This window comes from Anolis carolinensis, chromosome 2 (genome assembly GCF_035594765.1).
Source record: "Anolis carolinensis isolate JA03-04 chromosome 2, rAnoCar3.1.pri, whole genome shotgun sequence".
NCBI classification, from domain to species: domain Eukaryota; kingdom Metazoa; phylum Chordata; class Lepidosauria; order Squamata; family Dactyloidae; genus Anolis; species Anolis carolinensis.
Window position 1 is genome coordinate 39,563,558 of NC_085842.1, and position 16,727 is coordinate 39,580,284.

A 16,727-nucleotide genomic window follows, 5' to 3' on the forward strand; every position below is an offset into this window, starting at 1 on the left:
TTTTGTTTTAGCAATCTCAAGAGTTTCTCTGTCTGAAAAAATAACAGGAAGTAACAAAAAAGCAAAAAGCAGCCAAAGCCATAATGTAACTGCTACTTTCCCTGAAAATGCATGCATAATAGCAACAACAGTTATTTTTAAAATATTCTGATGAGTAATATAAACAAATAACATTTTAAAAGTAGCATTTTTAGATGTGCTTTATAGCTTCTTTGCCTTTACAATCGTTATATACTATACTCCAGAATGTACTGAGGCCCCATCTACACTGCCATATAATCCACCTTCTGAATCCGAATTATCTGTTTTGAACTGGATTATATAGCAGTGTAGACTCAATAATCCAGTTCAAATTAGATAACCTGAATTCAGAAGGTGGATTATGTGGCAGTGTAGAACCAGCGTGAGTCCCCTGTCCTCATCTGAGATTGAAAATCTGAGGTCAGGGACTGTCTTCTTTTGATTGCTCTATAAACTACTGTTGGAGCTTCAAAAAGATTTAAACAAATGAACACCAATTTTCTGGTTCATCACTCCATTATTTTTATATTCACAAAGATACATGACATATCCCGGTTGGATGGAAGAAAAGTCATTATCTTCATATATGTAGTATGTTGCTGCCACCTCCTGGGCAACCATGGATATTATAAAAACTAATTCACAATCTCAAACTCCCAGATGCCCAGTTACAGTAATCCAATCTGAATTACTACATGGACATTAAGTGAGGGATGCCAGCAGATACTACATTTCTGAAGGATGCTGATTTCTTTATCTAGAATTAACACATCCTTTTTCTCTTACAATTGAAAGTATGTTTACCAATTCAGCACTCTTAATTTGCCATCTGTTTAGTACACATAGTTCCTTATTTCCATATAAAAATTATACCTCACAATAATTGAATACTGAATTCAAAATCTGTAGAATATCTAACTGTGCTTGAATCAGTAAAACCTGTTTGATACCTATAGATAACAAACATTTAGAAGGCCAATTGTGTGTTCCAGTTGCATCTCCTAGATATTAGTGCACATATCAACCATGTCCTCATGGCTGACTGATGGTCAGCATGAATCCAAAGGCCACCTTTGCAAATATGGAGATACATACATCCATGAGGAAGAAAACCCTTGTCAATCAAAGTTTATATTTCTGCAGATGAGTCCTAATTGCTTATAGACACACTCTTCAAATTTATATTGATCATATGTCCACATGGGATCTGTGAAAGCATGACACCAAGCAAGGTTTTCCCCACAGATTCTGTATAATGTCTCTATAGCGATATCAAATGTTTTAACAGAGCTACAGCCATCCCACAACATTCACTGGGGTTCAGGCACAGGGCCTCTGTAAAAATGAAAAGCCTCAAATGAAGAAATTGCTATTTTTTAAACAAACAAACAAACAAAACAAAACATGAGATGACATCTCTGGGAATTTCTGGGTCTTCTAGCATGACTCTATGGTTGATTTCTACTGAAAATTGACCACAACATTACTCTGGAGGACCTAGAGATTCCTAGAGAGATGTTCTCTAGAAATCTCTAGGTCCTCCAGCATGGCCAGAAGAAGCTGACCATAAAGTCATGCTGGAGGGCCTAGAGATTAAAAAAAGAGTAGGTTTTAATCAAATTCTTGAAGAATCATAAGTGCAAAAATCAAAACCACAAATGTGGTGGACGACTGTATAGTCTTCTTATAGTTCACCACTACTCTTCACATTCCAAGTTACTTTCAGGTTTGGGCATATGCCTAGTATGACAGTTTCTAGTCTAATGAAACATTTGAACCAATTTATTGAACCAAGTCAGATTTACACTCTACTAATTAACACTAATTAACCAACTGTTAATTGCTTTTCAACATTTGTATCAATGACTTAGTTGACTGGATGAATTGAATCCTTATCAAGTTTGCAGATGACATAAAACTAGAAGAGCTGACTAGAAGGTTGCAATATTCAAAAATACCTAAATAAACTAGAAAATTTGTCAGAAATAAATAAAATGATATTCAATACCGAAAACACTTGACAGTAAAAGCAGTTTAGCTATGGAACCAATTGCCTAGAGAGGTAATGGGGTCTCATTCTTTGGATGTCTTCAAAAATGGCTGGACACTGGACAGCTACCTCCTGGGGATACTTTAGCTGGAAATCATGCAATGAAAAGATGTTTGGACTCAATGGCTCTTGAGTCCCTTTCCAACTCCATGATTCCATGTATTATGTCTGTTTTTTCTATTAGCAAATACAGTATGATTCATGTATCTCTGGGGGTGCATTCTAGGCATGAACGATCCATGAAAAAAATGGTTCTAAACTCGCTTCTAAAGTAGGGAGCGCTGGCGCTTCGTTTCTGAAACTACTTCTGAAATTTGGCCCAAAAAAAGTTTTGAAACTTAAGAATATTCAGAATATTCAAAATTAATTCATTAATGGCGGATGTGCATGCGCAGTGGCCAAAAACACTACTGGGGGAACTTTACAGGACTCTCCTGCCCTCATATGAGCTATCTTCTTCAATCTTGGTACAGTGGTAGAACCCATTTAAAACTGCTAGCTCACCAAAATTCAGAACGTTTCCCTTATCTTCTGATTTTTGATGAATTTTCATAGCTTTTATAATAAACCATTTTTTGATAATTGCAGAAATCTGTTTCTGGTTTGAAAGTCTTATTTCATATTTCATTGGGTTGTCTTTACTTTGAAAGTCATTGTTCTACTTCAGAAACTTTGTTTTTGTGGCTGAAACTTTGTAAAATTGGTGGACAGTGTCCCAGCAAACCATAATGTGCTCCATGTCCCTTGTGCAAAGACAAAGTTCAGGCAGTGTCATAAATTTTGCCATGTTTCTGTGACAGAACCAATTAGGAAATGACATTTATCACCCAGGAACAGAAATCATAGTACACCATCAAATCATTCCTGACAGATGGCCATCAGCCTCTGAATAAGGAAATCAGTTCCTGGTTTGAAAGTGCTATTTCCTGTTTCATTGGCTTTTCTGGGGCTGAGAGTGTGTGACTTGTCCAAGTGGGTGGGTGAGTGGGAAATCAAGCCACAATTGGAGTCCAACACTCAAACCTCTCCCTCCCTCCCTCCCTCTCTCTAAACTTCTCATACCTTCCAAGAATTCACATACCCTATGAAAGTTTGGTCAAGATGGTCAGAGGAGGGCAACTAAAATGATCTAGGGTCTGGAGAACAAGCCCTATGAGGAGTGGCTTAAAGAACTAGGCGTGTTTAGCCTGCAGAAGGGAAGGCGGAGAGAGAGGAGACATGAGGAGGACCATGTATAAATATGTGAGGGGAAGTCATAGGGAGGAGAAAACAAGCTTGTTTTCTGCTGCCCTGGAGACTAGGACGCCATGGAACAATGGCTGCAAACTACAGGAAAGGAGATTTCACCTGAACATGAGGAGGAACTTCCTCACTGTGAGAGCAGTGGAACTCTCTGCCCCGGAGTGTGGTGGAGTGTGGTGGAGGCTCCTTCTTTGGAGGCTTTTAAGCAGAGGCTGGATGGTCATCTGTCGAGGGTGCTTTGAATGAGATTTCCTGTTTCTTGGTAGAATGGGGCTGGACTGAATGGCCCACGAGGTCTCTTCCAACTCTAAGATTCTATGATTCTATGATTTTAAGTGAGGACAAAAGGGGGTGGGGAATGTTAAGAGGAGAGAGGGCCTGGGACATCTAGGAATTGTAGTTTTAAAGCCGGCATAGCACTATTGGAGAAATGTCTGCTTCAGCCCAATGCTTTTATAAATGGGGAAAATTCAGAGGCTTCGTTCTGTTTCATTTTTAAAGCTACTGAGATGAAATTTGCCAGAATGGAAGCAAATATTCATAACTCTATGCCTATCAAGTTTCATAATGTTTGACCCATCCACTGATTTTTTGGAAATTTTCAAACAACATTGTTTTTTAAATGCTACCAGAACGATGGCCCCGCCTCTCCGCCCCTCTTCCTTCCACCCTGATTGGCTGAGAAGCATGCCAACATGGCTTCACCTCTCAGAGGGGCTACAGCTACATCTGAAGACATTAGAGACAGATGAAAAAGGTGCCTTTTGATTCAAATTCTTAATATTAGGAAGGCGGTGAGCAGATGTTTCAAAACCCGTTTCAAAAGTGCTTTTGAACTGAATTTGAAACGAATTTAACGGACAAACGAAAAATTTGCCCAATCCTAGTGCATTCCAAGATGATGAAAGGGTGCCTGAATTTTGAGAGTACCAGGCTTGAAACATACTATAAAATCACACTGGAGGATCAAGAGAAGCCAGCAAACACTTTGGGAGGGGAAAATGATTTTTGGGAGCATGAGAAAATGAAACTATGATATCAAATCTATGGATAAAATGTACTGGTTTTTTTTTTTTTTGGACAATACATAATCCACTTTTCTCTCAGGATTCTTAAAGTGGGATATACGTTTTTAAAAAAACAAAACAACCTGAAATAAAATAATAAGAATGCAGAAGACATATGGGACATATGTTATGAACTAGAGTTAAGAACAGCAAACTTTTCTTTAAAAGCCTTTCAAAGAAGAACAGTGTAATTGCCCACTTAAACGTGGCAAGCTCTTGGATTTGTCATAATCATGGCAGAGAGATGGTTGAGTTTGAAGACATCCTTCTTACAAAAAGCTTGAAAGTGGCCATTGATAGAATAGATGATGTGACTGAAAATATTCTGAGGACTCAATCTTAAAGTACAGAAGACTATGTATGCAATCAGGTAACAAACACCAAGAGTATGATACACTCCAAAGGATGGTCCTTGAGATGGGTAAGACTGGAAAAATCCCTATATGCAATAAAAGCAATCAGGCAATTCACTGTTGAGAACCACCAGCTATGGAGTGGTAGAAAGTGGAGATGGGAATGCAGAGCTTTACAGGAAAATATTGGGAAGGAGCTGCATAGAATGCCATCATGCCAAATTTGCCATTATTCTTTCCACCAGTTTTCACAATTCCACTTGTCGATCAGGAATATTCCTGTTCAGGAATAGCAGTTTTTATGGGGGGAAAATACTAATTGCACAGTCCTTAAGAATGGCAGCTAAAGCATTTGTTTTTTGAGATACTATCTTACAAGGATGAATACTAAGTACTATATTTAGTAAAAAGGCCATGCAGTAACGCCTTATGGATTTTCCTCTCCTTCTTTCATTCTCAGCAGATTTAACTGAAGGGGAACATGAGGAGATAGACAATAATATGTGATTGGCTTGTGGTCCTGGATTATCAAAAGCACCCCCCCCCCCCATTTACCACAGTAAAGCTGTTCAATGTAAAAGCTTTCCTGGCATTCTCCAGCCAGATAAGAGCATCAGATTGACTTTGCCATGCGTCTCCCCTGCTTTATGATGCTGTGGACACATTTTCATTCCTAACCCTGGGGTCATATTCTGCCATCACTTTCACACTGCATATCTCAGAATCTACAATGAAGTGAATAACAAGTCTGTGCCATGAAATTTGCATGCAATTAGCATTCTGTTCATTTCAGAGGGCAAATTTGCTACTAGAGTGGTAAGAACAGAAAGGCACACAATGAAATCACAAGAGAACATTCTATTTCCTAGAATTGCTTCCAAACTATACATATTTCTTTAAATGTCATGTCTCTACTTGTGAGTAAATGTTCTAACTGATGGCATTACTGCAATGAGCATACAGTACATCTATGCAAGACTTGGAGAACCTTTCTTCTTAAATTAAAGGCAAAATTACATTTATCTAAGAGGGAGACCCATAGCTGAGTACTAAAGCAAGGAGTTTGGGCTAAATTATTTGAATTCTATTTAGAAATTTCTCATTTATTAGGACAAAGATAAACTCTGCATGGCCTGTCATGTAATAAACAAAAAGAGATGAGATGACCAAACTGAATTTAAGATTCTCTCATAGATTTGCTAAAGCAATAATTGTAGTAAGGAATATCTCCCCCCCCCCCCCCCCCCCGTGGCTCCCAATAGTTCAGTTCACAACTTGCAAACTGAACTATTACACTATGTAACATGATTTTTGTTCCTGGGTTATAAATGTCATTTCCTAATTGGTTCTATCATAAAAATGTGGAAAAGATTTATTAAGCTGCAAAATCTTTGCTTTTGTAGGACACCCTGCAGCACATTTTGATATAGTTTTTCAATGAATAACTCATTGAGTCTTAACTAATTCAACATAGTTTATGGCAGGTACAAAAACAAAGTTTCTGGAGTAGAACATCTACTTTCAAAGTAAGTACTGCACAATTAAACAGGAAATAATGCTTTCAAACCAGGAACAGAATTTATTTCAAATTTTGTTACATAGTGTTATATATCCATCTATCGATATTTATTTTCATACTGGTTACAATGCATACTCATGTATAAGTCTAGAAATTATAACCAAAAATTGTCCCCAAAATCTGGGTCAATTTATCAGCAGGTCAATGTAAGTACTGTCTGTTAATTATCTCTCTCTCTCCCTCCATCCCCCTCCCCCCAATATATATACCATCCACTTCTGTGGTGGAAAAGGTAAGAGCTTTGGCTATTCTAGAAAATTCAAAAGAGGCACCAACCCCTTCTACTCTCTCCTTTGAGGGGAAACACCCCAGAGTTACCCTCCCCCACTTCAAGGCATTCAGAAATGCCAGCAGAGGCTCCTTGGCAGAAAGGATTGGTGATTTTTAAAGATTATCTTGGGATGGACTAAGCTCCCACTTTTCACTATTCTATTCAAAGAAAGGGATTATTCTTTTTGACAAGAGTCAATACTGGACCTGGTTTTAGCACAGCAGGCTAATCACCAAGCTGCAGTAAATCTTGCCAAATGGAAGGTTGAAAGTTTGAAGCCTGGGTCAGGGTGAGATCCTGACCTTTAGCCCAGCTTCTGCATGCTTAGCAGTTCAAAAACAAATGTGAGTAGATAAATAGAAACCGTATTACAGCAGGGAGGTATTTAGGCTTGGCATTTCAATCAGAAAAAAGGAGGAAGTTTACAAACAAAGATGGGAGATGGAGCGACAGGATCCCCTCGGTGGCCGAAACTGAGCATAGCCTCCAAAGATGCCAAAAGATGGGAAAGCCTATATACCTCTTTCTGTTGTCTGTCTTGTTATTGTTATAATCAGCATTGAATGTTTGCTGTATATGTGTTCTGTGATCCACCCCGAGTCCCCTTTGGGGTGAGAAGAGCAGAATATATATACTGCAAATAGATAAATAAATAAATAAAATACTGTAGTTTAACTTTTATATAAAAAGGAACCATCTCATTTTCTTATGTAGAGTGGTGAAAGGCGAGAGCTTACGCCATCATTGAAGAACCTGAAAGAAGTACTGATATCTACTATCTCCCCTTTGCGAATATCAGGGCAGTGAATGGATGATGGCAGTCAGAAGCAACTGCCCCCCCCCCCCCCCCGAGGTGGCCCTGCCTGTTTCTGCTTTCCATATAAAGACTCTTAATTTATCCATGGGTCACATCAAAATCCATAATTTTTGTCTTCAACTTACATATGAGGTCAACTTAAATATAAGTATATATGGTAATTTGCCCTATTTCTATTCATGGCATCACAGCAGAACTATCTTCACATGATCCTTTCAATGACTGTGAATAAGTAAGCTCATTTTATCTTTGTCTCCAGGCAAGAAGAGGATGGCGGATTGGTCTCTCCTTCGGAAAGTCGGAGAAGAGTACTTTTCCAGGGTAGATAGATTTTCCCCATTTCAGCCATCACAGTAGTGGTAGCAGTATCCAGGAAAGTGGGGACAGAAAAGGGAAGAATTAAATTTTTGACTACAAGAATACCCAAAATACCGATGGTCATTCTGGCTGGGGATTCTGGGAATTGTAATCTACCTATTCCAGCCAGGTCTGGGAGAGAAAAAGACAGAGGTCCCTTTTGAGTTGATTATGCTTTGATTGAGATGACGAGGTTGTGGAATTTACCAAACTGCCATGTTAGTACACCAGTGTCAGTAAATTTGAAGTTCACTGACTTCACTAGTCAAACAGATGATATAACCTGTTTACTTTCACAACTGAATCCCATACAGGCTTACCTAGGAGTAAGTGCCCTTAAACTCCAGGTTTCTTTCTGAATAAATGAGACCCTGAGTAAACAAGATTGTGCAGCAAATTACCATAAAAATCAATGCATGTTGGTGGCATATGTGCAAACAGGAGCCCAGGCTGCTGCAACTGAATTTAAAACAGTAGACACTGACGCAGAGAATAAATCAATGAATACATTAAGCACAGATTTGAAACACGCAATTGCTACAAGAAATATGTGATCAACTGCTACTTCAGAGTACATTCTTGTAAATTTGATTTTTGCAGCCAGAACTTCCATTTGGACAAACACCAGAAATATACAAGTTTAGAAATGCAACCCAGCAGCTGGCTAGGAACAGGAAAACCACATATTCCCTTGCCCCTTCAGATCCTCTGAAGCAGGTGAGGGAGAAATCTTCCCGATGCAAATTCTCCATAGTATTTCTTTTATTCAAGCCAAGTCTATGTTATTCATATATGAACATCTTTAAAATCTACACTTCTATCCCATGAGAGTCAGTATTGTGTCATGGTTTGACCACTGGACTACAACTTGGAAAACCTGCTCAGCCATGGAAATTTGCTGGATGGCTTTGGACAGATTCCACACTCTCAGCCCCAGAAAATATGTCAAGGCACACAACAACAACAACAACAACAACAACAACAACAACAACATCCCACATGGGAGAGTATGGGAGAACTTGGGTCCCATATAGGAGAAAAACAGAATATAATTAAATAAATAAGTAAATATTATCTGTTTTTTAGTGTTCAACAAGGGAAAAATTATATATTGCTGATTGCTACTCCCAGCTACAGCAGAGCCATTAAATCAATTGAAGTTACATAAATTTTGCTTTGCGTTTCAGTTTTTGAGTCAAAGTGTTTACTTTAGTAGTAGTTAGCTAGTTAGCTAGCTAGCTAGTTAGTTAGTTTAGCTATAGTAGTTGCACAGGCCATCTCTTTGACTTGAAACATTGCACTATATTCCTCTGCCCGAAATCATCTTAGAATAATATAACATTGTATTTTAGTTCTAGTGGTCCCTCCAGGCCATCCTCTCCTCCATCCCAGTGGTCTTTTTTCCTCTTTCTTTGCAGATTCATGTTATTTGAGTGATTATATTCCTTCTGTTTATGTGATTGTTTTAGTCAATTGTTATGTTTTGTTTTTGTTTTTAATTCTTATAGCGTTTTATAGTGTTTTCAGTGTTTTATTGTACAATGTTTTATGCTGATTTTATATTGGAAACCGCCCTGAGTCCCTTTCAGGAGAGAGGGCAGTATACAAATAAACTTTTACTTACATACTTACTTTTACTTACTTTATTTGGGACTTAGCCTTAAGAAGGGATATCGGCAAGTTTAACAATTCTGACATGCATTCAAACTACAGTATTGACCAGATAGCATAACCGGTGACACTAAGCGTCATCTAAGTATACCAGTGATACTGGTAAAGGAGGACAGGAGTTATGCTTTACACTTCTGGACTGAAGAAGGCTGGTTTAAGCATTTATGGCTACAGCACGAGGATTTTGGAGGAATGGATTTTAATCATATGTTTTATATCTTTATATTGTTTTAATTGTTTTATTGGATTTTCATTGCTGTTTTAATTATGTGTAGGCATCGGATTGTTGCCAGTTTTGTACGCCGCCCTGAGTCCCTTCGAGTGAGAAGGGCGGGATATAAATGTTGGAAATAAATAAATAAATAAATAAGTAAATACATCAATTTATTTTTAAGAAGTTCTCCACTGATGTTTTTCCTAAGAAATTCATCTCTTTACTTGCTAAGTAAAATAAGTAATGTCTCTAGAATTTAAATATGATTAAAAGGTCAGTGTTGTTATTTATAACTTCTGTAGAACTTTCAGCATACATAAGAAATGTTTCAAATGCTCTGTATACATGTTCACAACCTTCTGTTAGGCAGAACATTATTTCAAAGATAGTCTTTATTTTATAGTCACACAACACAAGTAGAAGATGATAAGTCAGCTATTTTAGTGCTTCGTGTGTGCGTGTGTGCCTTCAAGTCGACTGATGACAAATGGCAACCCCATAAATTTCATTGGGTTTTCCTCGGTAAAGAATACACAGAGGTGGTTTTGCCAATTCCTTCCTCTGTAATACAGCCTACAGCACCCAGTATTCATTGGCAGTATCCCATCTAAGGACTAAACAGGACAATCCTGCTTGGCTTCCAGGATTATGTGGGATCTGACACCTTCAGAGTATTAGGATCACATATGTCTTTGTGGTCCTTGACCATCAGAAGAAGAAGTGATAATCAAAAGCATCTGGAGTCCTCTGAAAATAACTTTTACCAATCACAGTTCTCAAACTCATCAACCATATTATAGGTGGAGTAGGAGCACAATTACAAAATATGTACAAATTTGTGTTGCATAGTACAATCTCTGCTCTGAAACCAGTACTTAAGATTACAATTTCCCTTACAGAGGCAACTGATTAATTTCATTGATTATAATTAAATAGAAAAAACAAGCTCCATACTGACTGAATTTTATATATGTAATTAAAAATAAATCTTATTTAAACCTATGATGCTTTCCCCAGTGTAGAAATGTTATAGCCATCATACAATGTGGATAGATATAAACTAAAAAAAATCCATAAAAAGATTGAAAATGAATCTTAAAAACCAATTAATCAAGGAAGCAAAATAAAATGCATGCCTCATAAAATTAAATATTTCATTAAGTGATGAGCAAAAGTGTTTCTGTATGTGTTACAGTGTTGTATTTACTTTGAAATTTAGAAGACATATTAACACAGTTAATTCATCTTAGCAACAGGACAAAGGATATGAGGAACATCAAGGGACAATATGGGTTGAATGGCTAAAGCCAGATATTACGACTGAGAATAGGTTAAAATAAGACATATTTAGTAATGGACCATATTAAATGCATCTAAAAAGGACAGATGGTCCCAACTTCTTTTTCTCTTCCGTGCTATAAATCCCACATTTTTATCACTTTATATAGAAGGGCTTTTATAAGGATAAAACAGGACATAAATGGAAGAATTCATATAAAAAATTCTTGTAATAGCATCTAATAAACATTTCTAGCTGCCTGCATTTCAGAAGTATTTCTTCTTGCCCCATTATAACATACACCTGATCTATAGTGCAGAGAAATGTGATTCAACTGTCCGGAATATTTTATACCCTACAATTGGTGGTAGAAAGGATTTTATAAAGAATAAATCCTACCATCAACAATGGTAAACAATGTGACTCAGGCAGGTTCTGCTGCTGGTAGAGTAATTTATTGCTACTATGTTCATATTCAGATTACCATCTTCCCAATTTACTCACCAATTAGCACCATTGCCTTTTGTTGGATGTATGTGTGTGAGTGGACATACTGCATTGAACATAAATAATTCTCTATCTATGTAAAACTTTTCCCAACTCTGTTGGAAAAGGAGCATGTCTTATTACAAGAACCATACTGAATGCATGCAGCCACTCTCCAGGATGTCTGGTGCAGACAGCAGATAATTGGGAAAACATATGCAGTAAACTTTTCTTCTGCAGACATGGCCCAATATGTGAACAGCAAATGGAAAGCATTTGGGATATGTTGACTGAGTTGATACAGCACTAGGTTGTTGTGTGTTTTCCGGGCTGTATGGCCATGTTCCAGAAGCATTCTCTCCTAAAGTTTCGTCCACATCTATGGCAGGCATCCTCAGAGGTTGTGAGGATGCCTGCCATAGATGTGGACGAAACGTCAGGAGAGAATGCTTCTAGAATATGGCCATACAGCCCGGAAAACACACAACAACCAAGTGATTCTGGCCATGAAAGCCTTCGACAATAAACAGTGGCTTGCTTGAGACTCCTTAATGAATTTATTAGTAAGTGTTTATATGGTGGGAAGAATTTGAATTGTAGAGCTCCTGCTAGTAGTCCTCATGTTGTACCAGATCTCACCATTCGCTTTCCCCAATTCTTCTAATATTTGATAGCTTTAGTATACTCAGGAATTGAAGTTTTGTCTCTTTTGTAGGAGGTCTATACTCCTTTTGTCCATTCTCTTATTTCAATTTTTCACAGACAACGGGGGAAAAGGTATTTTACAAGGTCTTAATATATGGTAGAGCTAACAAAGTTTTTGCATGACATCAGCATGTTGTTTTTTTTTAAATCAAGAACACTTTTAGAGCTGAAAGATTACCTGGACCAACACAAAGAACCTTTTCTTCCATCTCTTCCAGACATTTTTGCCAATGGCCCACAAATAACTGAAAAAGGAGCAGAAGTGATTTCATTAGGAAAAAGAAATCTATGAATAAGTATAACTTCATGTTGAGTTACAGGTAATAGTTACAGTGTGGCCCCTGTATCCTTAGCACTGATACCCATGGTTTCATGTACCCATGGCCAACAAAATATGTCCTCTCTAGGAAGGCAGGATATAAATGATATCAATTAATCAATTGATATATTTTCTCTGTACCATGAGTAACACTGGTTAATATAATACAATAAACTTGTTAAAATATTGTATTATCTGTAGAAGGATATATATATATAAAATAAAAGTAATTATATTGACCATTGATATTATTGTTATTTTAGATTTGTTTGGGTTTTTTTTTTATATAGCTGTATACCATGGACCGTATATCATGTAGTCAGTCAAAATTGGAAATGTCATGATCTTGCAAAGTCAGTTGAAAGTAAAATCAGAAATCACAGACCTTAATCTGAATTGGTGTTTGGAAGGAGCTATGCTGTTAACCTTCTTGGTCGCAGTACAGTGTGTGTGAGAGAGCACAGGGAAGGGATATTGAGGAAAAAATACAAAAAAATTCTGTTTTTGCTCAGCTCTAAATTTATTATTTGATCTACTTTGTCAGATTAGATTGTCATCATAACTTGTTTGGCACCAGGAGGTGCAACACACCAGCTATGTTAGTTCAGAGGGTGCAAGGAATCAAGTTGTGGAGCGTATTGTGGCAACAGGTTGCACTGGGTGATATTTTGAAAAAGATGAGACAGTTTCAAAGGAGATGGACATACTGTATATATACATAATGTAGAGGGTTAGAGGCAATGTACTTCAGTGCAGAAAAAGCAGTTGAAGGCCCAGTTTAAATTAGATGCTGGACACATGGAAACATGGACAGTTCTTGCCTGCCTGGTGTCATGTTTAAATCAAACCAAGTCTATGCAGATAAAACTGACAAACATTTGGCCTGCATGCTGTACACTTGTGCATAATTTAGCAGAGACATTCTGGGGTGCGTTATTTATTGATCAGAAGTCCTATGAAGTTACCAGGGTAAATTGTAAATGACTTCATAGAGGTCTGGAGCATCAAATCTGTAAGAACAGGGCAGATGGCTTAATCATTTGAATGTACTGAAGACTTCAGAATTAACTGTGAGTCAAAAGGAAATGTGACAAACAGCTAAAGCTAATTAGCTTCTTTTGCAAATGAAAGATCAGTGCTGAATTAATCTCCACAGGGAATAATCTTAAATCTTCAGTTGGTCAGCTATTTATTCTAGGTATCTGCAAGCAATTTCCAAAAATGAATGTCATGGCTTGGTTGATTCTAAATTGATAATGTTAAATGTTTAAGAACATGGCACACAGTCACACTTTTAGCCTTATTTATTTGTTCCTATATGGTAAAAATGTGGTGGAAGTATTCGCTTACACAATGGTACTCCACTTGTTTCATGGAAGACAAGTATAATTTAATTCTCAAGATAGCGAGTATAACCTGCTTAGAATTCTCATTTTTACTTTGTCATACATTTACTCTCAGTGGTTCTCAACCTGGGGTCCTCAGATGTTTTTGGCCTTCAACTCCCACTGGCTAGGATTTATGGGAGTTGAAGACCAAAAATATCTGGGGAACCCAGGTTGAGAACTACTGTATTTTATTGTTTTTACCAGGAGGTACTGTGAATTTAAGATGTTGTGTTGACTGTTTATTGCCTATGTTTTGTTCTGCACTTGTTGTATTTTGTATTTTGTGTCACACCTTGAGTGCATTGTGAGGCGTCCTGACTCCCTCTGGGAGATGGTGGTGGGATATAAATAAAGTATTATTATTATTATTATTATTATTATTATTATTATTATTATTATTATTATTAGGATATAGGTAATTATACCAGTGCTAATTCACTGGTATAATTAGCACTGGTATAATTACCTATATGGTGATCACTGAAATGGTGATCACTGAAATACAAACATGAAATACTGACAGAAATACAGCCTGATGAAATACTTTATGGAATGAGTGCTATACAAATGTTCACATTTATACTATTTATTGATTGCGTCAGAAGCGAATTGATATAAATACAGTTATAATGTATTTAAAAAAACACACAAACGAAGTTAAAATTTGACATTATACTAGATTTCCTTTAACCAGAAGCTGGCCATTTGGAGTGCCTCTGGTGTCACTGTGAGAAGGTCCTCCATTGTGCATGTGGAAGGGCTAACACCGCATTGTAGTAAACAGTCTGTGGGTTGCTCTTCTCCACATTCACATGTTGTGGACTCCACTTTGTAGCCCCATTTTTTAAGGTTGGCTCTGCATCTGGTGGTGTCAGAGCGCCGTCTGTTCAGTGCCTTCCAAGTTGCCCAGTCTTCTGTGTGCCCAAGATGGAGTTTCTCATCCAGTATCAGCTATGGATTGAGGTTCTGGGCTTTAACCTACCACTTTTGGACTCTCACTTGCTGAAGTGTTCCTGTAAGTGTCTCTGCAGATCTTAGGAAGTTATTTCTTGATTTAAGGCATTGGCTTGCTGGCTGGTATCCAAACAGACAATGGGCCGGAGATATCACTGCCTTGGTCCTTTCATTAAAGGCAACTACTTCCTGATGGTTGTCAGATGTTGCAATACCGGCTAAGCAGTATAATTTCTCCAGTGGTGTAGGGCATAGATGTTCTGTGATAATGCGGCATGTCTCATTAAGAGCCACATCCACTGTACTGGGAGATGTAGTTGTAAAAACATTTTTATTTTATTTCATGGATATATAGTTGAGCTTCTTCAAGCTCTGTGGATCTGTATAAAACGGAGTAATGACCTCCTTCCTTTTGACACAGGAGGGATAAGGGATGCTCAATGTATAGTAGTAATATTAGATTTTTTTTGCTAAAAAGAATGTTTGATAACAAATATCCTATCCCAAGTGAACGTGTGATTTTTGCTCTGAATAGCTTGATATTTGGAGTACCCTTCATTCCACAATGACAAACACACATTTGAATTTGTAGCATTTTCATGTCTAAAAATACATTATAATTCCCATGGGGGTAGAAAATGCCTCTCAAGTCACTCAGTACAAGTGGCTTCACATGTTTGGATCTTGTCAAATGATTATTTTTTTAAAAGACAAAATGTTTTTAAACTGAAAATCAAGAAAACATATAGCAACTGCTGACTGCAGAACTACTTACCCGGAATGCTTCATGTTTTGTGGCTTATCCATTCGGACTGCAAGTTTGATTTTCAGGTCTTGATCAGGGCAATTTTTGGAAACAGCCATCTTGTGCCATTCTGATTGTTTGGGGCTGTTTGGCGTAGGATGAAGAACAACCTGAATGTGATAAAGGCAGTTTGTTAATGTGTTGTGGTTTAGAGAAAACATAAGTGTGATGAAAATTAAAGAATATTCCTATGAAGATCCCATAGTTATACAAACGTATCATATCAGAAATAGCATACCGCTGTGAGAGGTATTACAGTATTATTATTAGCATTATTATTACTCCAATTTTCTCTCATGACCAAGACCCAAAGTGGTTAACAACATACAAACAATAAAGAGAAATAAAAATCATACTAACAGATTTTGAAAAAAAATACGGGATTGAGAGTAAATATAAAGAAATCAGAAATTATGTATTTTGAGGGTAAACAAAAAGAAAAAAGAAAAATAGATAATATAACAGAAATAGGTATGGGAAAGATGAAAATAAATATTTGGGGGTGACTATACACAAGAATATGGAAAAGATGTTAGAAATCAATTATAAATAGACATGGAAGAAAATTTCTAACAATATGAAAAATTGGAAAAAGAAAAATCTGGGTACTTTAGGGAAAATAAAAGTGACTAAAATGTTCCTGATATCAAAATTATTATACCTATTCCAAGTTCTTCCATGGAAATTAAAAAAGGACAATTTAATATCTGGAACAGGACTATAAAGAAATGGATCTCATGAGAGAAGAAATCTAGAATACCAAATAAAATATACTGTACACACCAGGAAAAACTGGGATGGGGAATTCCAAACTCGGAACGATACTATGAAGCATTCCAGTTAAAACCATTATTTGAAAATATGAGAGAGAAAAGAGATAAATGGTTTAGGGTAGAAGAAGGAGTTAATAAGAGAGAGGCAAGCTTTGGAATCTTTACAAGGACTTTGGAAACAAGCATTAAAAGAACAAGAGGCCCCAGAAATCTTTAAAATGGACCCCAATTGAATGTCTCAATGAGAAGGAGTTTGATTCTTGCTGGTGGAGAGAAGTGAAGGACAAAGGATACGATAGGATTAAAAATTTATATGATATTAATGGCCATCTCATTCCTATAAACAGAATAATAGATAAAATGGGAGACAAAATTT

General features: G+C 37.0%; 1 protein-coding gene across 18 annotated transcripts in view; it reads right to left on the minus strand.

Annotated features, from left to right (window-relative positions):
* Positions 1-16,727, minus strand: part of cadps (calcium dependent secretion activator) — a 445,008-nt gene that overhangs the window by 190,466 nt on the left and 237,815 nt on the right. For all 18 annotated transcript variants that reach the window (XM_062969670.1, XM_062969676.1, XM_062969674.1 and 15 more), the window contains exons 8-9: positions 15,549-15,688; positions 12,291-12,357 (exon numbers count right to left, since the gene is read on the minus strand). In XM_062969670.1, the coding sequence (XP_062825740.1) occupies positions 12,291-12,357; positions 15,549-15,688 (207 nt within the window). The remainder of the gene's footprint in view (positions 1-12,290; positions 12,358-15,548; positions 15,689-16,727) is intronic.